The sequence below is a fragment of the Cherax quadricarinatus genome, chromosome 5 (assembly GCF_038502225.1).
Source record: "Cherax quadricarinatus isolate ZL_2023a chromosome 5, ASM3850222v1, whole genome shotgun sequence".
Taxonomy (NCBI): domain Eukaryota; kingdom Metazoa; phylum Arthropoda; class Malacostraca; order Decapoda; family Parastacidae; genus Cherax; species Cherax quadricarinatus.
The window spans coordinates 52,127,768-52,154,406 of NC_091296.1; the positions used below are offsets into that span (position 1 = coordinate 52,127,768).

General features: G+C 43.7%; 1 protein-coding gene across 1 annotated transcript in view; it reads left to right on the forward strand.

Annotated features, from left to right (window-relative positions):
• LOC128685128 (N-acetylated-alpha-linked acidic dipeptidase 2) overlaps positions 1-26,639 on the forward strand; it is a 110,210-nt gene that overhangs the window by 28,967 nt on the left and 54,604 nt on the right. Inside the window, exons 4-9 of the mRNA XM_070104572.1 lie at positions 1,958-2,114; positions 4,562-4,693; positions 9,897-10,019; positions 12,810-12,999; positions 15,204-15,294; positions 16,181-16,356. Coding sequence (XP_069960673.1) covers positions 1,958-2,114; positions 4,562-4,693; positions 9,897-10,019; positions 12,810-12,999; positions 15,204-15,294; positions 16,181-16,356 — 869 coding nt within the window. The remainder of the gene's footprint in view (positions 1-1,957; positions 2,115-4,561; positions 4,694-9,896; positions 10,020-12,809; positions 13,000-15,203; positions 15,295-16,180; positions 16,357-26,639) is intronic.

The window sequence follows — 26,639 nt, forward strand, 5'->3', positions numbered from 1 at the left end:
TCACTCACAGGATTGTATAAAATTTTAAAAGTAATCCAAATGTAAATAAAATAATGAAAAATATTGAAAACTCGCCTTTTTATAATTTTTTAAATTTCTGAAGTAAGTGAGCCCTTAAATACTTCACGGTTTGATGCCAGAGCCGTCCCTCTGTCAGCTACAAGTTCCTCATACCATCGTAAGACCATAATATTGCGGATCCAATATAATGTATCCCCAGGACAGATTTTTCTAAGTTTCAAAAGCTTATAACAAGTTTCAAATGTTTCATGTCCTTCTGTACCAGGTTTAAACTCAACGAAACATGTGGAACAAAATGCACCATATGTGTAATTTTAAAAAAAGAAAAGATATTCCGATTTTGAACTAAAGAATTTTTATGAGGTGCAGCGCTTATCTTGCTTCTTATGATAAACGCCTCTGAGGTCTGCTTGCAATATTTACAGCCTTGATCAATGTCTTACAGATTGGGGAGTGGGCTTAATTTGTCGTAATATCATTCATAAACAATAAAAGAAATATGGGGTTAAATATTTTGACTTTGAATCTAAAAATAATAACGACAATATCAAGTAACTGAATTCGGCATAACAATAAACGGAAGTTAAATCAATCAAGCTGATATCATGAAAAATTGTATAAGGTCGTTATTAATGATATCCATATTCCAGTTATCTGCCTGAAATTCCAAACTGAGTGAGTGAAGTTCGCTCGCATTTGTTGACATGTGTGAGAACTCTTCTGAATGATTGTCTCGAATTACATCCTGAGATGACTTTTTGAAACTACTGCTTCTTGAACTATTCTTTCAAATTATTCAATTCTTACTACAGTTTCCTGGAGTTAACTGTATTTTACATGCTCAAGCATCAATATGAAGGACTGTCCTCCCTGGAAGATAATTACCATGCATCACCAATAGCAGTGTTTGTGGGACTTATTCTTAAGAGTTACTTTTTTTTCTTACCATGATGTTTTCAAGTTCCCTTGGATCCTCTGCCTTCTGATTGTCAGGTAATAATATTTACCAAGTGTAATACTTTCTCTGTCATCCTTATACGTTTCTTTGTTTTAGAATTTATACACAAATAACCCACACATAGGAGAGAGGAGGAGCTTACGGCGACGTCACACTGTGACTCTGAAAATGGTCCAAGTCGGACCGAAACGTCGTCGTAAGCTCGTCCTCTCTCCTTTGTGCGGGTTATCTGTGTATTATGCTCCATGTTAAGTAAAAGGACAAGAGTTCAACTAATGTGACATTTTATGGTGGCACTTGTGTCCTTTTACTTAACATATTGTCGGTAACTCTACCAACAACATTACACAATATTGTTCCAGTCACGGTACTGTACCGTGACTCTGAAAATGGTCCAAGTCGGACCGAAACGTCGTCGTAAGCTCGTCCTCTCTCCTTTGTGCGGGTTATCTGTGTATTATGCTCCATGTTAAGTAAAAGGACAAGAGTTCAACTAATGTGACATTTTATGGTGGCACTTGTGTCCTTTTACTTAACATATTGTCGGTAACTCTACCAACAACATTACACAATATTGTTCCAGTCACGGTACTGTACCTTTTTGCTCTTTACAACACTCTTTGACAATTCAGGAATATACAGTCCACCCATCCTCTCCTGTCCTGGCTACTTTGTATGACGTCCATCGTTAGAATTCTGTAAGGTTATTTTTCTTAAGTATTTCATTAGTCTTTTCAAATTTTATTCTCTCCGTTACCCAGTACACGTATCAGAGCTACTGTTTAGTAATTAAACGTTGAGTGCATGCACAAATAAAATGAATTTGCTCATCTAATTAATTTGTTAAAGCAATTGGAAGAAGACTCACTATATAATTGAATTCCTTTCAGTAAACATCAAAAGAAGCTTACAAGGAGAATTCGACCTTTTTGATAAATACCTTAAACTGATTTCGCTCTGTGTCCCTCTACTCCTCAGATACCTGACCTCCGAGCCTCACACTGCTGCCACGGAGGTTGATACGCAGCAGGCCCAGTGGGTGGCTGAACAGTGGCAGGAACAAGGTCTTGACCAAGTTCACCTCCTCCCCTACACTGTCTTGCTCTCATACCCAGACCGCAACAAGACCAACGAGGTGAGGCTATTCTCCGCTGACCCTTTCCTTTTCCCCCTTTCTCATTCTCATCCTCCTTTATTTCTTTCTCAGTCTCACTTCTACTTCTCCACCTATCCTCCAGGCTTTCCAAAGATGTTTATTTTTTCATCAGAAAAATTCATGTGAAGCGACGAAGAGCATCATAAAAAACTTGTTGATGCTGGACTATCATGGACTGACCCTTGTTTGTCAAGTTTCTCCACTCAGACACTTCCTCATTTAGAACTGCTCGTTGCTTCCTGCCAGTAAATGAATCACTGCTCTAGTTATAAAGGTTCTCTCCTATGATATGAGATTTTCGTTTGCTTCGTAATTTAATTTATGGTACTTAGTCGAATGTCATCTAGAAGTCGAAGTTCACTATATCCGTGGGGACTTCATCCCAATTTTTGTGAAGTACCTTAAAAACTCTGTTAAGTAGGATAATTTTTAGTAAGGCAATCTTCATTATTACTTCATATAACATTGTCTTCCAGGAATTTAAGATATTGTCCTTAACTATAGTTTCCAATAGTTTAATCAAAATTAATTATTGTTTCCATTTCTTTGTTTTGAGTTGACTTCTCTTGGTGTACAGCTCTTGGTCTAGGGAATTGGACCTGTCATCCAGTTTCTTCAGTCTAGCTTGAATGCCTTTCATTGTCCCCAGATACTTCCCCTAGTAACTGTGGTGTATTCACAGTATAAAGACCGTGACTTAGGTAAACCATCAACAGGTTTAAGGTTGTCTTATTTATCTCAGATCTTGAAATAATGCAGACGTGCTCATTATCTTGCTCGCTTGCCTCATACAGACCTCTACATTATCGTTATTTATATATCGTATTTAAAGCATATAATGACACTGTACCGTTTTCCAATATGCAGGCATTGTTTCTCTAGGAACTGACCTTTACGTCATTACGTCATTAAACATACAGAGCTCAACCTTATGACTGCTCGACATAAACACAGCATCTTTTTTTCGTTTTAGGCACAACGCTCCAACATTTTTTTTAACCACTGAGACTCATATTTTAGTGACAATTCGTGTTACCTTGTTTCCACGGTCACTGGTCCTTAACACTCTCTCTCATGACACTTGTACTGAAGGTCCTTAACACTCTCTCTCATGACACTTGTACTGAAGGTCCTTAACACTCTCTCTCATGACACTTGTACTGAAGGTCCTTAACACTCTCTCACATGACACTTGTACTGAAGGTCCTTAACACTCTCTCTCATGACACTTGTACTGAAGGTCCTTAACACTCTCTCTCATGACACTTGTACTGAAGGTCCTTAACACTCTCTCTCATGACACTTGTACTGAAGGTCCTTAACACTCTCTCTCATGACACTAGTACTGAAGGTCCTTAACACTCTCTCTCATGACACTTGTACTGAAGGTCCTTAACACTCTCTCTCATGACACTTGTACTGAAGGTCCTTAACACTCTCTCTCATGACACTTGTACTGAAGGTCCTTAACACTCTCTCTCATGACACTTGTACTGAAGGTCCTTAACACTCTCTCTCATGACACTTGTACTGAAGGTCCTTAACACTCTCTCTCATGACACTAGTACTGAAGGTCCTTAACACTCTCTCTCATGACACTTGTACTGAAGGTCCTTAACACTCTCTCTCATGACACTTGTACTGAAGGTCCTTAACACTCTCTCTCATGACACTTGTACTGAAGGTCCTTAACACTTTCTCTCATGACACTTGTACTGAAGGTCCTTAACACTTTCTCTCATGACACTTGTACTGAAGGTCCTTAACACTCTCTCTCATGACACTTGTACTGAAGGTCCTTAACACTCTCTCTCATGACACTTGTACTGAAGGTCCTTAACACTCTCTCTCATGACACTTGTACTGAAGGTCCTTAACACTCTCTCTCATGACACTTGTACTGAAGGTCCTTAACACTTTCTCTCATGACACTTGTACTGAAGGTCCTTAACACTTTCTCTCATGACACTTGTACTGAAGGTCCTTAACACTCTCTCTCATGACACTTGTACTGAAGGTCCTTAACACTCTCTCTCATGACACTTGTACTGAAGGTCCTTAACACTTTCTCTCATGACACTTGTACTGAAGGTCCTTAACACTCTCTCTCATGACACTTGTACTGAAGGTCCTTAACACTCTCTCTCATGACACTTGTACTGAAGGTCCTTAACACTCTCTCACATGACACTTGTACTGAAGGTCCTTAACACTCTCTCTCATGACACTTGTACTGAAGGTCCTTAACACTCTCTCTCATGACACTTGTACTGAAGGTCCTTAACACTCTCTCACATGACACTTGTACTGAAGATCCTTATTTCTTCCACTCATTATATCTTGTAGCCCGATACAGCTATGACACTCTCCTTGCAGGTGAATCAAGATTCTGTCTCTTTCAGTAATATGACCCCTTCTCCTCGCAGGTGATTATCGCGGACGGGTCGGGAGAGACAGTTTGGAAGTCGGAGGGACGCCAGCCGCCCTTGTGGCCGGGAGAGGATGACCCCAGGGTGCTGCCCAGCTTCAATGCATACTCAGCTCCTGGGTCCATACAGGTGAGCACATTGAAAACGTAGCTTCATGGTGAACAGTTGAAAAGGTAGGCATAAATCCTTGTAATAATGTTTCGAAAAACGTCCTTTTTCATCATTAGGCCTATAAATAAAAGAAAAATTTACAATTACAAAAGCGTATAAATCAGAAAATTAAAAGAAGATAAAAGTGGGAGAATAATGGAACATGTACAAGCCACCATGATGATATAGTAAAATACTCGGAAGCCTTAGCAAAGCGGACAGACATAGACTGATCAAGAGGCACAAAACAGGTACACAAGAGGACATTTGGAAGCTAATAACAAAAGGGTTACACAGGATATTTAAAAGAGTCAAGAGGCAGCCTCTAAACATGGATTTAACACACAGGTAAAATAGCATTAGGCTAGGATGATGTGGAAACCTGAGTTACAGGGCCAGGAGCTGAGACTCGACCCCTTTTCCCTCTGCAAACAAGAGAGAAATGCACACTCAAAATAACATTCATGTGTTCCCGCTTTTGAGTGTTCCAGCCTCGTACAATCAACTTTGTTCCAGACTTACTGTGAATTTTGTTCCACTCTCACACTCTTTGTGCCCACATTATGTAAACGTCACCCCCCCACCCCCCCCAGCCCACCCCCCAACCCCGCCAACTTTGTCTCGGTCTCACATACCGCACACTTTGTTCTACCCTCACACTGCTAACTTTGTTCTACCCTCACACTGCTAACTTTGTTCTACCCTCACACTGCTAACTTTGTTCTACCCTCACACTGCTAACTTTGTTCTACCCTCACACTGCTAACTTTGTTCTACCCTCACACTGCTAACTTTGTTCTACCCTCACACTGCTAACTTTGTTCTACCCTCACACTGCTAACTTTGTTCTACCCTCACACTGCTAACTTTGTTCTACCCTCACACTGCTAACTTTGTTCTACCCTCACACTGCTAACTTTGTTCTACCCTCACACTGCTAACTTTGTTCTACCCTCACACTGCTAACTTTGTTCTACCCTCACACTGCTAACTTTGTTCTACCCTCACACTGCTAACTTTGTTCTACCCTCACACTGCTAACTTTGTTCTACCCTCACACTGCTAACTTTGTTCTACCCTCACACTGCTAACTTTGTTCTACCCTCACACTGCTAACTTTGTTCTACCCTCACACTGCTAACTTTGTTCTACCCTCACACTGCTAACTTTGTTCTACCCTCACACTGCTAACTTTGTTCTACCCTCACACTGCCAACATTGTTCTACCCTCACACTGCTAACTTTGTTCTACCCTCACACTGCTAACTTTGTTCTACCCTCACACTGCTAACTTTGTTCTACCCTCACACTGAAGATTGAGACACTTATGCAGCATATGGGAATCTTTATTCAGGAAACGTTTCGCCACACAGTGGCTTCATCAGTCCAATACAAAGAGGAAGGCGTAAGGAGAGGAGGAGAATGAGGTAATCAGTCCCTCAACCTGGAGTCGATGTGTTCAGTCCATCAATCTTGTAGATTGATGGACAATCTACAAGATGGACTGATGAAGCCACTGTGTGGCGAAACGTTTCCTGAATAAAGATTCCCATATGCTGCATAAGTGTCTCAATCTTCAACTTGTCGGTTTTTCAAACCATTCATCACTACCCTCACACTGCTAACTTTGTTCTACCCTCACACTGCTAACTTTGTTCTACCCTCACACTGCTAACTTTGTTCTACCCTCACACTGCCAACATTGTTCTACCCTCACACTGCTAACTTTGTTCTACCCTCACACTGCTAACTTTGTTCTACCCTCACACTGCTAACTTTGTTCTACCCTCACACTGCCAACTTTGTTCTACCCTCACACTGCCAACTTTGTTCTACCCTCACACTGCTAACTTTGTTCTACCCTCACACTGCTAACTTTGTTCTACCCTCACACTGCTAACTTTGTTCTACCCTCACACTGCAAACTTTGTTCTACCCTCACACTGCTAACTTTGTTCTACCCTCACACTGCTAACTTTGTTCTACCCTCACACTGCCAACTGTGTTCTACCCTCACACTGCTAACTTTGTTCTACCCTCACACTGCTAACTTTGTTCTACCCTCACACTGCCAACTTCCAACCTAATCCACTGCTAACTTGGTGAACCATACCATCATACAATCGTACCATCATACCATTACTAACTTAGTGTGATATAAAATCATACACTAAATACTCAGGTTTTTCAGCCTGAAACCACTGTCAAATTTATGATCAAATTTTACGTAGTGCTGCCTGTGTCTTAACCTCCCACCACTTCCCACTTTGCATGTACTAACCTCCCACCACTGCCCACTGTGTATGTACTAACCTCCCACCACTGCCCACTGTGTATGTACTAACCTCCCACCACTGCCCACTGTGTATGTACTAACCTCCCACCACTGCCCACTGTGTATGTACTAACTTCCCACCACTACCCACTGTGTATGTACTAACTTCCCACCACTGCCCACTGTGTATGTACTAACTTCCCACCACTACCCACTGTGTATGTACTAACCTCCCACCACTGCCCACTGTGTATGTACTAACCTCCCACCACTGCCCACTGTGTATGTACTAACCTCCCACCACTTCCCACTTTGCATGTACTAACCTCCCACCACTGCCCACTGTGTATGTACTAACCTCCCACCACTACCCACTGTGTATGCACTAACCTCCCACCACTACCCACTGTATATGTGCTAACCTCCCACCACTACCCACTGTGTATGTGCTAACCTCCCACCACTACCCACTGTGTATGTGCTAACTTTCCACCACTACCCACTGTGCATGTACTAACCTCCCACCACTACCAACTGTGTATGTGCTAACCTCCCACCACTACCCACTGTGTATGTACTAACCTCCCACCACTACTCACTGTGTATGTGCTAACCTCCCACCACTACCCACTGTGTATGTGCTAACTTCCCACCACTACCCACTGTGTATGTACTAACCTCCCACCACTACCCACTGTGTATGTGCTAATTTCCCACCACTACCCACTGTGTATGCACTAACCTACCACCACTACCCACTGTATATGTGCTAACCTCCCACCACTACCCACTGTGTATGTGCTAACTTCCCACCACTACCCACTGTGTATGTACTAACCTCCCACCACTACCCATTGTGTTTGTGCTAACCTCCCACCACTACCCACTGTGTATGTGCTAACCTACCACCACTACCCACTGTGTATGTGCTAACTTTGCACCACTACCCACTGTGCATGTACTAACCTCCCACCACTACCAACTGTGTATGTGCTAACCTCCCACCACTACCCATTGTGTATGTACTAACCTCCCACCACTACCCACTGTGTATATGCTAACCTCCCACCACTACCCACTGTGTATGTGCTAACTTCCCACCACTACCCACTGTGTATGTACTAACCTCCCACCACTACCCATTGTGTTTGTGCTAACCTCCCACCACTGCCCACTGTGTATGTACTAACCTCCCACCACTACCCACTGTGTATGTGCTAACCTCCCACCACTACCCACTGTGTATGTGCTAACCTCCCACCACTACCAATTGTGTATGTACTAACCTACCACCACTACCCATTGTGTATGTGCTAACTTCCCACCACTACCCACTGTGTATGTGCTAACCTCCCACAACTACCCACTGTGTATGTGCTAACCTCCCACCACTACCCATTGTGCATATACTAACCTCTCACCACTGCCCACTGTGCATGTACTAACCTCTCACCACTGCCCACTGTGCATGTACTAACCTCTCACCACTGCCCACTGTGCATGTACTAACCTCTCACCACTGCCCACTGTGTATGTGCTAACCTCCCACCACTGCCCACTGTGTATGTACTAACCTCTCACCACTGCCCACTGTGCATGTACTAACCTCTCACCACTGCCCACTGTGTGTGTGCTAACCTCCCACCCCTGCCCACTGTGCATGTACTAACCTCTCACCACTGCCCACTGTGTATGTGCTAACCTCTCACCACTGCCCACTGTGCATGTATTAACCTCTCACCACTGCCCACTGTGTATGTACTAACCTCCCACCACTACTCACTGTGTATGTACTAACCTCCCACCACTACCCACTGTACATGTACTAACCTCCCACCACTACCCACTGCACATGTACTAACCTCCCACCACTACCCACTGTGTATGTACTAACCTCCCACCACTACCCACTGTACATGTACTAACCTCCCACCACTACCCACTGCACATGTACTAACCTCCCACCACTACCCACTGTGTATGTACTAACCTCCCACCACTACCCACTGTACATGTACTAACCTCCCACCACTACCCACTGTACATGTACTAACCTCCCACCACTATCCACTGTACATGTACTAACCTCCAACCACTACTCACTGTGTATGTACTAACCTTCCACCACTACCCACTGTGTATGTACTAACCTCCCACCACTACCCACTGTACATGTACTAACCTCCCACCACTACTCACTGTGTATGTACTAACCTCCCACCACTACCCACTGCACATGTACTAACCTCCCACCACTACCCACTGTGTATGTACTAACCTCCCACCACTACCCACTGTACATGTACTAACCTCCCACCAATACCCACTGCACATGTACTAACCTCCCACCACTACCCACTGCACATGTACTAACCTCCCACCACTACCCACTGTGTATGTACTAACCTCCCACCACTACCCACTGTACATGTACTAACCTCCCACCAATACCCACTGCACATGTACTAACCTCCCACCACTACCCACTGTACATGTACTAACCTCCCACCACTACCCACTGTACATGTACTAACCTCCCACCACTACCCACTGTACATGTACTAACCTCCCACCACTACCCACTGCTTGACATAAACGTACTTCTTCCTCAGATCGAATCTGAGTTCCCTCCATTCTCAAAGAATTATCTAGCCCATCGGCGTTTATCGCTTTATCCCAGATGAATAATGATAATGTTTAATAACAATAATGTTATTAAGAACAATAATAATAATAATAATAATAATTATTGTTATTATTATTATTATTATTATTATTATTATTATTATTATAATGATATTAATAATAATAATAATAATCATAATAATAACAATAATAATAATAATAATAATAATAATAATAATAATAATAAAGTCCTGTACGTATGTTTGTTCCATGTTGTGGCAGGGCAATGTGGTGTTTGCCTTCTTGGGTCGCGATGAGGACTTCCAGTACCTGGAATCCATCAACATTTCTGTGACTGGAGCTATCGTCCTCATCAGATACGGTGCCATATACAGGAGCAATAAGGTACTCTTATCTTAAACAAGCAGTAGTATTTTAAAGTTTGTAATTGTCTCGATATCCCTCTTGATCGAGTAGATATAAATTTTACCCTCAAACTAGGAACTTATTCTAACTTTTGCATTTTGACATTCGTCTTTTGAAACGATTCCGTGTAATTTTCTCCACTAGAGGCTCTCGCTCTCTTTCCTCCTTGCTTCACTCTTTTTCTTGGTTCTTTTTCTCCTGTTCACCTTCGTCACTCTCGGGACTTCCTGGAAAAGAGCGACCTTTCCCCACCTGGAAAATATTCAGTCTTCATGTACTGTCGGTTGTCTATTTTCAAATGTTCCTCCTGATGGCCTAATGAGAGAAAACAATGTAATTTTTCTAAATGATGTCGTTCTCAATCTTAGTGAGCCTCACTTGGATTCGTCCTCATTTCTATTTTACGTTAAATACTATTCTTTAACCTTTCGTGTTGCTGGAGGCTCTTGAACATTCCCTGTTATTGCTCTCTCTCTCTCTCTCTCTCTCTCTCTCTCTCTCTCTCTCTCTCTCTCTCTCTCTCTCTCTCTCTCTCTCTCTCTCTCTCTCTCTCTCTCTCTCTCTCTCTCTTCCTCCCCTCTCCCTCTCTCTGGCTTCGTGTCTCAAGTCTCTTCAAACCCTTTCTCGTTTCTCAATAATTTTGTTCCGTCTTTCAAGTCTATAGCATATTGGAAATCAAAGTACCAATTTCTTTTCCTTGACACTAATATCCAATCTAAATTTATTACTCTTCCAACTATCAACAGTCAGGTAATAGAAAATTTTCTGTTTTCTCTCGTCCTCCATGCTCTCCGTGTACATATATAATTCTCAGTTTCTTTCGCGTACCTCGGCTGAAACAAGTTCACAAACTCTGAATAATATTATACAAAACTGTAGCATTTTTCCCAGTGACTGAGCTGAACTTTGCCATTAGTGTGCTTTTATTTACAGAATCTTGATAACATCATTCGCTATTACTGATATTTTAGATGTTTATTCTATTTTCTGCTCATTGTCGATAGAATGGTCTTTATCTCAATTTCACTCTAAGTACCAGCCATCCCGAACCTAGCTTAACCATGGATAGGGACTGTCAATTAGTAGACTAATTAACATCTCTGGGTGTGGTCTGCAGAACATTCCAGTCCCACTGTCCCACATAAAGTACTTGTGTATTATACATTTGTGCAAATCCTGACATAAAGTACCTTTACTGGCTTACTTGGAGGAATTAGGGAGCCGGATGGAGAAATTCCTCGCCTCACTGCCTTCCAGATTTTTAACCACACCCGATCAACTGAGTCAATGATCAACAGTTTAGTACAGCATAGAACATAGGGTCCCCTAAGTAATGACCAAATTAGAAATTATCGCTCGCCTTTATTCCCATGTGAATATCCGCGGCTTACCCAGCAAATGTCCTTGTGTGAGTGCCCGGGTGCCCCAGGGACTCGGAACTAGCCCTGTGGCACCTATGGTTCTAAGTTGTAGGACAATATAGATACCTCAATATCTGTACTTAAGCTACTTACACCTACAATCCAAGCTTAACTTAACTGTCCAAACCACAATCTAAGACGATGTTCTAGCTTACGGATAATTACCCTTACATTCAACGTTTAAATTAGAGGTGTGGTAACACTGCAGCACTTCAATAAGCCTCCAAGATAAGGTTTAACGCTGGCGCGCCTGTCTCTCTCTCCCCTCCCTTCCTTCCTTCCTCACCTGTTAGGTTTACATGAAAAACGTGGGTTTTTCCACTGGTAAAACTGGTCTCTCCTTTTCCAATAGACTTCTAAACAACAAATATAGACATAGGTTCTTTTACACTTGCAACTCTCTTTTCTGTAATGATAGGAATCATAGACACCCCGTAAGTTTGTTCTTTGCTACCTTTATGGAACATCCCTTTGAACTATATCACTAATATGATTCTTAGCCCGAGTTTTGTTTATTCAGATTCTTGCATCTTTCTAAATATTTTAAAATGGTCTAATCTTCAGAACGGCTTCACTGGGCTACTCACTCACTATTTAGTGTCCAGGAAGAAATGGGTTACATGTGAATACATAAACAACTCTTATCTTGCATTAAATATTATTTGTATTACAATCGTCACCAGGACATAATTTTTGGCTTTATATTCTGTATCCGATGAATCGAGTATTTAAAGCACATTACATATCTTATGTAAAATATGAGGAATTGGGTATCTGAGGCTCAGTACATATCTAAGATACTCTATGTAACATGAAAGAGTTTTATGAAGAATTAGATACATGCGCAACTTCTGGATATCTTTATTTGTAGACATTTCGCCATCCAGTGGTTTTATCAAGACAAATTCAAGGACATAATGGGAAGACTGTCGAACTATATGCAAAAGACGAGGTAATCAGTCCCTCAGCCTTGGAGATGGTGGAGAGCACCATAGTTTTGAAGAATCTTCAAAACTACGGTGTTCATCACTAACTCCAAGGCTGAGGGACTGATAACCTCGCCTTTGGCATATAGTTCGACAGTCTTCCAATTATGTCCTTGAATATGTACTGTTTAAACCACTGGATGGCGAAGCGTCTACTGTTGAAGATATCCAGAAGTTGTACATACCTAATTTTTCATCTCGTCGGAATTGTTTATCATTCATGTACATGAAAGACTTTATAGTAATTCATAAGAATTCTCTATAAGGATTCTGAAGGAATCTATAAGAGATCCTACCCCATGAAAGAGACAGTCATGTATTGCGCTTCATTCACTGACCACACGTCCTCCTCGGCTGCACAGGTACATAACGCTGAGGTGCGAGGTGCAGGAGGTGTGCTACTGTACCTGGATCCTGCCTCCGTCAGTCCTCTCGGCCAGAACTCGAATGTCACCTACCCCAGCACTAAGTTCGCCCCACCTCATGCAGTCCAATTTGGCAACACCCAGTTAGGCAACGGCGACCCTCTCACCCCTTTTTACCCATCTATTGGTAAGCTGTATGTGTGTGTACTCACCTATTTGTACTCACCTATTTGTGATTGCAGGGGTCGATTCATAGCTCCTGGCCCCGCCTCTTCACTGATTGCCACTAGGTCCTCTCTCTCTCCCTGCTCCATGAGCTTTATCAAACCTCGTGTTAAAACTATGTATGGTTCCCGCCCCCACTACGTCACTTTCTAGGCTATTCCACGGCCTGACTTCTCTATGACTGAAGAAATACTTCCTAACATCCCTTTGATTCATCTGAGTCTTCAGCTTCCAATTTTGTGACCTCTTGTTTCTGTGTCCCATCTCTGGAACATCTCGTCTTTGTCCACCTTGTCTATTCCACGCAGTATTTTAGAGGTCGTTATCATGTCTCCCCTGACCCTCCTGTCCTCTAGTGTCGTCAGGCCGATTTCCCTCTACCTTTCTTCGTAGGACAATCCCCTTAGCTCTGGGACTAGTCTTGTTGCAAACCTTTGCACTTTCTCTAATTTCTTGACGTGCTTGACCAGGTGTGGATTCCAAACTGGTGCTGCATACTCCAGTATGGGCCTGACGTAAATGGTATACAGAGTCTTGAACGATTTCTTACTGAGGTATCGGAACGCTATCCGTAGGTTTGCCAGACGCCCGTATGCTGCAGCAGTTATCTGATTGATGTGCGCCTCAGGAGATGTGCTCGGTGTTATACTCACCCCCAGATCTTTTTTCTTGAGTGAGGTTTGCAGTCTTTGGCCATCTAGACTATATTGTGTCTGCGATCTTCTTTGCCCTTCCCTAATCTTCATGACTTTGCATTTGGCAGGGTTAAACTTAAGGAGCCAGTTGCTATACCAGGCTTGTAGCCTGTCCAGGTCTCTTTGTAGTCCTGCCTGATCCTCGTCGGATTTGATTCTTCTCATTAAATTCACATCATCTGCAAACAAGGACACTTCTGAGTCTATCCCTTCCGTTATGTCATTCACATATACCAAAAACAGCACAGGTCCTAGAACGGACCCCTGTGGAACCCCGCTTGTCACAGGCGCCCACTCTGACACCTCGTCACGTACCATGACTCGTTGTTGCCTCCCTGTCAGGTATTTTCTGATCCATTGCAGTGCCTTTCCTGTTATGTGTGCCTGATCCTCTAGCTTTTGCAGTAACCTCTTGTGAGGAACTGTGTCGAAGGCCTTCTTGCAGTCCAAAAAATGCAGTCGATCCACCCCTCTCTCTCTTGTCTTACTTCTGTCACCTTGTCATAAAACTCCAGTAGATTTATGACACAGGATTTTTCTTCCATGAAACCGTGCTGGTTGTCGATTATACACTTGTTTCTTTCCAGGTGCTCCACCACTCTCCTCCTGATGATCTTCTCCATGACTTTGCATACTATACACGTTAGTGACACAGGTCTGTAGTTTAATGCCTCATGTCTGTCTCCCTTTTTAAAAATTGGGACTGCATTTGCCATCTTCCATACCTCTGGGAGTTGCCCAGTTTCAATGGATGTATTGGAGATCTTTGTTAATGGCACACACAGCATCTCTGCTCCCTCTCTAAGGACCCACAGAGAGATGTTGTCTGGTCCTACCGCCTTTGAGGTGTCAAGTTCACATAGCAGCTTCTTCACCTCCTCCTTGGTTATGTGTACCTCATCCAGCACTTGCTGGTGTACCCCCCTGTTCTGATTTCCTGGAGTCCTACTGGTTTCCACTGTAAATACTTCTTTAAATCTCGTGTTGAGCTCCTGTGTGCGTGTGTGTGTGTGTGTGTGTGTGTGTGTGTGTGTGTGTGTGTGTGTGTGTGTGTGTGTGTGTGTGTGTGTGTGTGTTAGACGTTAATCCTCTATGAGAAAAATTTGTAAAGATTGTTTTTATAAGTGTTAACTATAACCCCAGTATTCAGTAATTGTACGCCCGAAATGTGAGGGTATTAGTCATATCCCTTGTTCCGGATAAGAGTATTCCTTAATCCAGACAACAGTATCCTTTGTTCCGGATAAGAGTAAAAAAAATATTGTTATATTATTTCCTTTCTTCATTCCCTCAATTCCTCTCCTCCTATATATCCTTCCTTCCTCTCTTCCTCCCTCCTTTCCCCTCCCTTCCTGCCCTCATTCTATCCGGCCTCCACTTCTCCCCAACCTCTATTCATCCTTCCACCTTACTTCCCACCTACCTGGCTTTCTCCCTTCCTCCTACCCTACCAACTCTTTTCCAAATACAGAAAGCGCCTTCAGGATCCCAGAGGAGGAGGTGGACACTCCCAGGATCCCAGTGCAGCCCATCAGCTACTCTGATGCCTACTATATTTTCAGGTGAGCTTTAATTCCTCAAACATACGTTGTGATGCCTAGTACATACATTGTTGCTGTACTCGTCATCACACGTACGTTGTGATGCCTAGTACATACATTGTTGCTGTACTCGTCATCACACGTACGTTGTGATGCCTAGTACATACATTGTTGCTGTACTCGTCATCACACGTACGTTGTGATGCCTAGTACATACATTGTTGCTGTACTCGTCATCACACGTACGTTGTGATGCCTAGTACATACATTGTTGCTGTACTCGTCATCACACGTACGTTGCGATGCCTAGTACATACATTGTTGCTGTACTCGTCATCACACGTACGTTGTGATGCCTAGTACATACATTGTTGCTGTACTCGTCATCACACGTACGTTGTGATGCCTAGTACATACATTGTTGCTGTACTCGTCATCACACGTACGTTGTGATGCCTAGTACATACATTGTTGCTGTACTCGCATATTTAGCATGATTCCAACACACAACTTTGCTTCAAAAGACGATAAACATTACTTAAATACACTTTTAACAATACTTCAACACAGAGATAACAGTTTTACAACACACGTTTAACATTAACAATCTTGCTGTTCACTCTTTTGTTTTTAATGCTGTTTTCGTGTTTTTTGTTTCTTCATTGAACAAAAAAAGAATGTTTATTTTATTCTTTTTCGGTCAGTTTCTTGCAGTCCCTTCACACAGTGAGGGGAGTGAGAGGCAGTGTACCACCCCACACTCTCTCACTCTCTCCCTCTCACTTCCTCTCATCCATTAGCCATCTGTGTGAAATGTTTGCATTCCCCTACCTTGCACCCCATCTCTCTCTCTCTCTCTCTCTCTCTCTCTCTCTCTATCATTTGCTCTCTATCTCTCGCTCACCAGCCAGCTAGGGGGAGAGGAAGCCCCTGATGAGTGGCAGGGAGGTTTGAACCTGACGTACCGACTTGGACCAGGGCTCCACAACCACACTTGGACCACGACCCTCACAGTATACACCCACGCCGCCAACGCCACTATTTACAACGTCATAGGCACCATCACAGGCAGTGTGGAGCCAGGTACGTGGATGCTTCAGCGGTGGAATGAGGAGCTGTACGCTAGGCAAGGCCAGTGGAGATTTTGGGTCAACTCTTCATTGGGACAATGCTTTTCTTTGTGTTGAGCTTCATCAAACTTGATCAAGTTCAGCACAGGGCGAAACGTGGTCCCGACGAAGCGTTGTTCTCCAGCGTTTGGCCTTACGTCATCTGGGTTAGATGCTGAAAGATACAGCAAGGTCTGTTTATGGTGTACTTATAGTCCAGCAGTAGTACCGAAAGCCAATGCGTAAGCCATGTGTGTGTGTTGTATGAGGCGACTAAAATACCGAGAGCAAAGGGCTAGTAACCCCTTCTGTATAAATTACTAAATTTGAAAAGAAAAACTTTCGTTTTTCTTTTAAGGTCACCCTGCCTCGGTGGGATACGGCCAGTTCGTTAATAAAGAAACAATTAGTAAAATAGGTTTTATATTTAATAAATTGCGGGTACCACTTTATTAGTCTTGATGTGTAGTTTCTGTAGTTGTACAAGAATGGTGCTCTTCGCACCTACTCCAAGGTTGAGGGACTGATTACCTCATCTTCTGTACATAGTTCTACAGTCTTCAAGTTATGTCCTGGAATTTGTATTGATAAAGCCACTGGATAGCGAAACGTCTACAATAAAGATACCCAGATGTTGCACATGTGCAGTTTCTGCAGTATTCTGGAGCACAGAAAACAATGCTGGCCTAGCACCTGAATTTCGAGAGATTCATACATTGCCTTGACTTCAGAAGTCACCGAAGATGAAGGGTTCTAGCTCTTATTATTTCATTGTCAACTGGCAGTGAGCTAGCACAATACTTATTGGCTAGTTTCGAAAAAATTCAATGTTTATAAGACACTGGGAAAAGTTTTTCACTCTGGTTTGACTGCACCAATTTGCTCTGACTGTCGCAGTCCGCCCTCGTAGCCACGGACATCATTTCACTGATTTGGATTTGAGTGGGGTTTGCACATGAGTAAACAGAATTATTAAAGCTTATTGCCTGGGTAGCATTGAAAATTGGGTTGGGCAAATATTCTGTTAGTGGGATGGATTGTGAAGGACCTGCCTAGTATGGGCCAACAGGCCTGCTGCAATATTCCTCCTTTCTTACGTTCTTATGTTCTTATAATGGGGAGCTGATGAAGGCAACTTAAGCAATAAAAATCTCATATACTAATTTCGTCCATGCTCAGTGGGTATTCGTTTTCTGTAAGTACAGAAGAGCTTTTCATTGCCTTTATTTTACAGTAATATTTTTTCCTTTATGGTATGTAATAATTATTTTTTATGGATAGAGAACAACCTACTCTAACCGAAAAGTTTCCTGCCATCCTTGCACGAGAAATTCCCAAGATGGGTTGATCGTCGAGACCCGTCTGTACGACTCTTGTGATGTGTTGTGGTCTGTGGATTCCAGAGCAAATAACACAGCTGCTGCATATGATCAAACCTCTACCGATGCTGTCTGCATTTATAGTAATCACAAACAATACTCTCGACCTTGTCAACAACAACCCACGCCTTCAGTGATGGACCTGTGTAATATTAGAAACATTTTGTGATCAACTGATTACAAGTACTTTTATAGTATAGGATTGCAATATTACCCTTGAAAACGTCATGAAATAGGAAAACCAGCAAATACACACTGTTCTTCAACAGTGAAGTAGATATCTTTCACGATTAAGGTCCTGAAGAAGAAGATAAACTTCACTTGATAGTGTTAAACACGGTGTTTGAAAATTTCGAGAGCATGATTTATCACACACTTGAGATCGTCGGTGTGTATATTTATTAACATAAGGTCTCGCGGTCGGATATCTCATATGACTTGAGTCACAAAGGACAAACTCCTTATGCACTCAGCAAGCTTAATGCTTCATAAGCTATTATTATGAATCTAGCAGCAAGTGATGCGTATTTCATATATCATAAGTTGAATCATTGCAACCTATCACTGTGAGCTTGACAACAGTCTGCCCATACTCTGATAAGCCCAACACATCTCAGCCTCAGACATTACAACAGGGACACACTGAGCCTGACAGTACTGTGCTCATTCGGGACTAATAACACATATCAATTCCTGTAAGTTAAGCAAATAAAAATATGAAAACATTAATATGAAACAGAGTGAAGATAATTCAGGATGTTGCAACTACATTTCAGATAGCAGACGGCAGAACAAAATTTAAAGGGGAAGCTATATACACCGGGAAGAAAGAAAACATGACTTACACTAATGTGTATGTGATATAATACACGTACGTATGCATATGCACTCAGTTCAGTGTTGACAGGATGTAGGAGAACGGTTAACTTTTGTTATGCATAACTGCTAGATTTAGTTTTCCAAACAATACCATGAATACAACTTTCACAAAAGGAGTGCACCTATGGAGGAAGGACAGAGTTCACGATCACACCACTCCAATACCATACAACACAATGCACACACCAGTGCCCACACACACCGGTGTACACACACACACACACACACACACACACACACACACACACACACACACACACACACACACACACACACACACACACACACACACACACACACACACACACACACACACACACACACACACACACACACACACACACACACACACACACACACACACACACACACACACACACACCGGACATCATAGCTTTCACAGAAACCAAACTTGCAGGTATGATAACAGATGCCATCTTTCCAACGGGATACCAAATCCTGAGGAAAGACAGGGGGAACAGGGGGGGTGGAGGAGTGGTGTTGCTGATCAAAAATCGCTGGAATTTTGATGAGCTGGAGAGAGGAGACAGCGGAGAAGAAAGTGATTACATAGCGGGAACACTTCACTCTGGAGGTCCCAAGGTGGTAATAGCAGTGATGTATAACCCACCACAGAACAGCAGGAGGCCGAGGCAAGAGTACGACGTGAGCAATAGAGCGATGGTTGATACACTGGCTAGAGTGGCCAGAAGAGCTCATGCATGCAGGGCAAAGCTCCTGGTCATGGGTGACTTTAACCACAAGGAGATCGATTGGGAGAACTTGGACCCACATGGGGGCCAAGATACATGGAGGGCTAAGATGATGGAGGTGGTACTGGAAAACTTCATGTGCCAACACGTAAGGGACACTACAAGAGAGAGAGGAGAGGATGAACCAGCAAGGCTGGACTTAGTATTCACCTTGAGTAGTGCAGATATCGAGGACATTACATACGAAAGACCCCTTGGGGCCAATGACCATGTGGTTTTAAGCTTCGAATACACAGTAGAGCTACAAGTGGAGGGAGAAGCAGGAAGGCCAGGACGAATGAAGCCAAACTACAAGAAAGGGGACTACACAGGAATGAGGAACTACCTGAACGGGGTTCAGTGGGACAGAGAACTGGCAGGGAAGCCAGTTAATGAGATGATGGAATATGTAGCAACAAAATGCAAGGAGGCTGAGGAGAGGTTTGTACCCAAGGGTAACAGGAAAAATGAAAAAGCCAGGATGAGCCCATGGTTTACCCAAAGGTGCAGGGAGGCAAAAACCAAGTGTGCTAAGGAATGGAAGAAATATAGAAGGCAAAGGACCCAGGAGAATAAGGAGACCAGTCGTAGAGCCAGAAACGAATATGCACAGATAAGAAGGGAGACCCAAAGACTATATGAAAATGACATAGCAGCGAAAGCTAAATCTGACCCAAAACTGTTGTACAGCCACATCAGGAGGAAAACAACAGTCAAGGACCAGGTAATCAAGCTAAGGAAGGAAGGAGGAGAGTCAACAAGAAATGACCGTGAAGTATGTGAAGAACTCAACAAGAGATTCAAAGAAGTGTTCACAGAGGAGACAGAAGGGACTCCAGAAAGACGGAGAGGTGGGGCACACCACCAAGTGCTGGACACAGTGCACACCACCGAGGAAGAAGTGAAGAGGCTTCTGAGTGAGCTAGATACCTCAAAGGCAATGGGGCCAGATAACATCTCCCCATGGGTATTGAGAGAGGGAGCAGAGGTGCTATGTGTATCCCTAACAACAATATTCAATACATCTATCGAAACAGGGAGATTGCCTGAGGCATGGAAGACAGCAAATGTAGTCCCAATCTTTAAAAAAGGAGACAGACATGAAGCATTAAACTACAGACCAGTGTCACTGACATGTATAGTATGCAAAATCATGGAGAAGATTATCAGGAGAAGAGTGGTGGAACACCTAAAAAGGAACGATCTCATCAACAGCAGCCAACATGGTTTCAGGGACGGGAAATCCTGTGTCACAAACCTACTGGAGTTCTATGACATGGTGACAGCAGTAAGACAAGAGAGAGAGGGGTGGGTGGATTGCATTTTCTTGGACTGTAAGAAGGCGTTTGACACAGTTCCACACAAGAGATTGGTGCAAAAACTGGAGGACCAAGCAGGGATAACAGGGAAGGCACTACAATGGATCAGGGAATACTTGTCAGGAAGACAGCAGCGAGTCATGGTACGTGGCGAGGTGTCAGAGTGGGCACCTGTGACCAGCGGGGTCCCACAGGGGTCAGTCCTAGGACCAGTGCTGTTTCTGGTATTTGTGAACGACATGACGGAAGGAATAGACTCTGAGGTGTCCCTGTTTGCAGATGACGTGAAGTTGATGAGAAGAATTCACTCGATCGAAGACCAGGCAGAACTACAAAGGGATCTGGACAGGCTGCAGACCTGGTCCAGCAATTGGCTCCTGGAGTTCAATCCCACCAAGTACAAAGTCATGAAGATTGGGGAAGGGCAAAGAAGACCGCAGACGGAGTACAGTCTAGGGGGCCAGAGACTACAAACCTCACTCAAGGAAGATAAGATAAGATTTCGTTCGGATTTTTAACCCCGGAGGGTTAGCCACCCAGGATAACCCAAGAAAGTCAGTGCGTCATCGAGGACTGTCTAACTTATTTCCATTGGGGTCCTTAATCTTGTCCCCCAGGATGCGACCCACACCAGTCGACTAACACCCAGGTACCTATTTGCTGCTAGGTGAACAGGACAACAGGTGTAAGGAAACGTGTCGAATGTTTCCACCCGCCGGGAATCGAACCTGGGCCCTCCGTGTGTGAAGCGGGAGCTTTAGCCACCAGGCCACCGTGGGGTGAGTATAACACCAGGCACATCTCCTGAAGCGCACATCAACCAAATAACTGCTGCAGCATATGGGCGCCTAGCAAACCTCAGAACAGCATTCCGACATCTTAATAAGGAATCATTCAGGACCCTGTACACCGTGTACGTTAGGCCCATATTGGAGTATGCGGCACCAGTTTGGAACCCACACCTAGCCAAGCACGTGAAGAAACTAGAGAAAGTGCAAAGGTTTGCAACAAGACTAGTTCCAGAGCTAAGAGGTATGTCCTACGAGGAGAGGTTAAGGAAAATCAACCTGACGACACTGGAGGACAGGAGAGATAGGGGGGACATGATAACGACATACAAAATACTGAGAGGAATTGACAAGGTGGACAAACACAGGATGTTCCAGAGATTGGACACAGTAACAAGGGGACACAGTTGGAAGCTGAAGACACAGATGAATCACAGGGATGTTAGGAAGTATTTCTCCAGCCACAGAGTAGTCAGTAAGTGGAATAGTTTGGGAAGCGATGTAGTGGAGGCAGGATCCATACATAGCTTTAAGCAGAGGTATGATAAAGCTCACGGCTCAGGGAGAGTGACCTAGTAGCGATCAGTGAAGAGGCGGGGCCAGGAGCTCGGACTCGACCCCCGCAACCTCAACTAGGTGAGTACAACTAGGTGAGTACACACACACACACACACACACACATACAAGCAAGCAGAGAACGAGAAGTGGAAGCTGCTAGTCAAAGTCGCAGAAACTAGGCTACAGATCCTAGATGAACTGAAAATGCTGAAGCAAGATATAGAGCCAACGAACAGAAAGGGCATGGCATGAGAAGCAGGTACACCAATATCCACCGACAGGACCGAAAGAAAGGAAGGAGTTAAGACCTATGTTGAGGCCTATCAGGCCACCAGGAGATGTTGAGGAATGAAAGTGGCATGTTGCTGTGCACAGGGACAGCAGTAAGGAGGGGGGGGGAAGGGGAGTTAGGAAGAGAAGGTGACAGGCAGCCTGCGGAGATGCGATCAGGCCACTGGAAGATCAAGGAAATGATAAGGGATGAAGCAACGGCTATCTTTAAATGGGACCCAGAGATGCGGAGGTAAAAGAAATGGGAAGAGGAGATAGAGAAGCCAGTTTTTATTCATGGGCTTTAGGAGGCCGAAGGGAGGACATACGATGAAAGACGACTGGCAGAGAAAAGAGATTGAAAATATACTCAAATAGGAGAGGAAGACATGACTCAGCCGATAATACACAAATAACCCGCACATAAAAGAGAGAAGCTTACGACGACGTTTCGGTCCGACTTGGACCATTGACAAAGTCACACTAACCACAAGTGGAGCAGGACGGCTATATATAGGCAGGAAGAGGTGGTGGTAGTAGTAGTAGTAGTAGTAGTAGTAGTAGTAGTAGTAGTAGTAGTAGTAGTAGTAGTAGTAGTAGTAGTAGTAGTAGTAGTAGTAGTAGTAGTAGTACAAGAATGGTATATAATACCGGCAAGATGAAATTAAGACACATGCGCAACACCCGGGCATCCCTATCGTAGACGTTTCGCCATCCAGCCAGTCACGGTATTGTGCCTCTTTTTGTTACTCAGCCGATAAATTTTCAGAGAATAGGAGGAAACTCCAGGGTTAAGAAATCGGCCAAACAAATTGATTTTCAAGTCAGAAACAGTGCGAAACAGTATCCTGCAAAAGAAACCACGGCTAAAGGAAACAGGAAAAATACCAGAGGGTACCTAGATCGCGACAGGGCGAGGACAAAATGACAGAAACTGAGAGAAAGGATACAAAGACGAAAGCGGCAAGAGAGACAAAGCTAGAGTCGGAAGGGGACAACCAGAGTCGGAAGGAGCAGCACAAGCAATCACCCACAGAACCACTCACAGAACCCCACAACCAAACATACTATCCCAAAACAAACCACATTTCACACTCACAGACACCACCCCACCTTACACAGTAGACCTCCGTAACACCCAGCCAGGTTTCCTACTCCCCCAACCCCCACAAGCACCCCAGAATACAGTGTTGGAAAATAAATTGAAGGTATGGTACACTAACGCAGATGGAATAACGAATAAGTGTGAGGAGTAGCACAAAAGAATCATGGATGCATCAACAGACATCATAGTACTCATGGATACCAAGCTCACAGGAATGATAACAGACGTCATCTTTCCAACCGAATATCAGATCCTGAGGAAAGATAAAAAGGGTGGAGGAGTTGCACTGCTCATCAAAAACAAGTGGAGTTTTGAGGAATTGGAAGGAGGAGACAAAGGAGAAGCAAGGGACTACATTGTAGGAACACTTCTGACTGGGAGTCCCAAGGTGGTGATTGCAGTGATGTATAGCCCACCACAGAATAGCAGGAGGACAAGACAAGACTGGGAAAACCTAGAACCACATGGGGGACCAAAAACGTGGAGAGCTAAGTTGATGCAAGTGGTACAGTAAAGCCTCATTTATCACCATGTTAGAGACACTACTACTACCAGAGAGAGAGAGAAGAGGATACTCCAGCAAGACTGAAGCTCATATTCACCTTGAATAGTACAGACAATGAGGAGAACACATACGAAAGGCCCTTTGGAGCTAGTGATCACGTGATCCTGAGCTTCGAATACATACAGTTGCAGGTGGAGAAGGAAGCAGGAAGAGTAGGATGGGAGAAGCCAAACTACAAAAGCGGAGACTACACAGGCATGAGGAATTTCCTGCATGAGGTTCAATGGGAAAGAGAACTAGTGTTAAAATCAGTAAATGAAATGATGGACTACGTGACAACAAAATGCAAGGAGGTAGAGGAGAGGTTCGTTCCCAAGGACAACAGAAATAATGAGAAGACCAGAATGAGCCCTTGGTTCACCCAGAGGTGTAGAGGCAAAAACTAAGTGTGCTAGAGAGTGGAAAAAGTACAGAAGACAAAGGACCCAGGAAAATAAGGAGATTAGGCGAAGAACCAGACACTAATATGCAAAGACAAGGAGGGAGGCCCAGCAGCAATACGAAAATGACATAACAACAAAAGCAAAGTCTGATCCGAAGCTGTTGTACAGCCAAATCAGGAGGAAAACATCAGTCAAAAACCAGGTAATCAGGCTGAGGAAGGAAGAAGGGGAGTTCACAAGAAATGACTGAGAAGTTTGCAAAGAGCTCAACATGAGATTTAAGGAAGTATTTTCAGTGCAGACAGAAAGGACTCCAGAAAGCCAGAATGATGGGGTACACCAACACGTGCTGGACACAATACACACAACCGAGAAGGTGAAGGAGATACCTCAAAGGCTGTGGGATCGGAAAACATCTATCCGTGGGTCCTAAGAGAGGGAGCTGAGGTGAAGTGTGTACCACTAATAACAATCTTCAGCACATCTGTCGAAACAGGGGGATTACCTGAGATGTGGCAGACAGCAAATGTAGTCCCAGTTTTTGAGAAAGAAGACAAACACACAGCATTAAACTACAGACCAGTGTCACCGACATGTATAGTATATAAAGTCATAGAGAAGATTATCAGGAAAAGAGTGATGGAACACTTAGAAAGGAATTAGCTTATACGCGACAACCAACTCAGCTTCAGGGAAGGGAAATTCTGTGTCACAATCCTACTGGAGTTTTACGGCAAGATGACGGAAATAAGACAAGAGAGGGGTGGATAGATTACATTTTCTTGGACTGGAAGAAAACTTTCGACTCAGTTCTACACGAGAGATTAGTGCAAAAGCTAAAGGATTAGGAAAGTATAACAGAAAACGCACTGCAATGGATCAGAGAATACCTGACAGGAAGGCAACAACGAGTCATAATACGTGACGAGGTGTTAGTGTGAGCGCCTGTGACAAGCGAGGTTCAACAGGGGTCAGTCATAGGGCCGGTGCTGTTTCTGGTATATGTGAATGACATGACAGAAGAGAGAGACTCAGAAGTATCCCAGTTTGCAGATGATGTGAAGCTAATGAGGAGAATTCATTCGGATGGGGCTCAGGCAGGACTACAAAGGGATCTGAACAGGCTGCAGGCCTTGTCCAGCAACTGGCTCCTGAAGTTTAACCCAAGTGCAAAGTCATGAAGACTGGGAAAAGAAAAAGAAGACCGCAGACAGAGTACAGGGGCCAAAGACTGCAACCCTCACTCAGGAAAAAAGATCTAAGGGTGAGTATAATACCGAGCACATCTGAGGCGCACATCAACCAAATAATTGCTGCAGTATATGGACATCTGGCAAATCTAAGAATAGCACTCCTACACCTCGGTAAGGAATCGTTCAAAACTCTGTACACCGTGTATGTCAGGCCCATATTAGAGTATCTGCACGAGTTTGGAACCCACACTTGGTCAAGCATATCAAGAAATTAATGCCGGAGCTAGGGGGGGTGTCGTACAAGGAGAGGTTAAGGGAAATCAACCTGACGATACTGGAGGACAGGAGGGATAGGAGGGTGGGGGCATGATAACAACATATAAAAGGAATCGAGAATGTGGATAGGGACAGGACGTTCCAGAGATAGGACACAGCAACAAGGGGACACAGTTGGAAGTTGAAGACTCAGATGAATCACAGGGATGTTAGAAAGTATTTCTTCAGTCATAGAGTTGTCAGGAAGTGGAATACTCTGGAGAGTGATGTAGTGTAGGCAGGATCCATACATAGCTTTAAGAAGAGGTATGATAAAGTTCATAGAGGACCTAGTAGCGACCAGTGAAGAGGTGGGGCTAGGAGCTATGACTCGACTCCTGCAACCACAATTAGGTGAATACAATTAGGTGAGTACACACACAACAAAAAATACACATTATGAGACCAAGCTCATGGAAGTGATAATAAATGCGGTATTCCTGGAACGATATCGAATAATGAGAAAGGACAGAGGAGATGAAGTAGTGTAGCTGATCATGAACCAGTTGATTTTTGAGGAGATGAGAGGAATCAACGGAGATGCACAGAATGGATGCATAATACTGACACTCAGACCTGGGGGACTCAAAATTATTATAACAGTGATGTGCAACCCACCACAAGAGACAAGAGAGTGACGGTGGACATGATGGTAGAGGTTGATATACAAAACTATTGTTAACTGGAGACTTCAACCATAAAGAAAATCTAGAGCTAAATGGAGAACCAGAAATGTGGAAAGCTAAGTTAT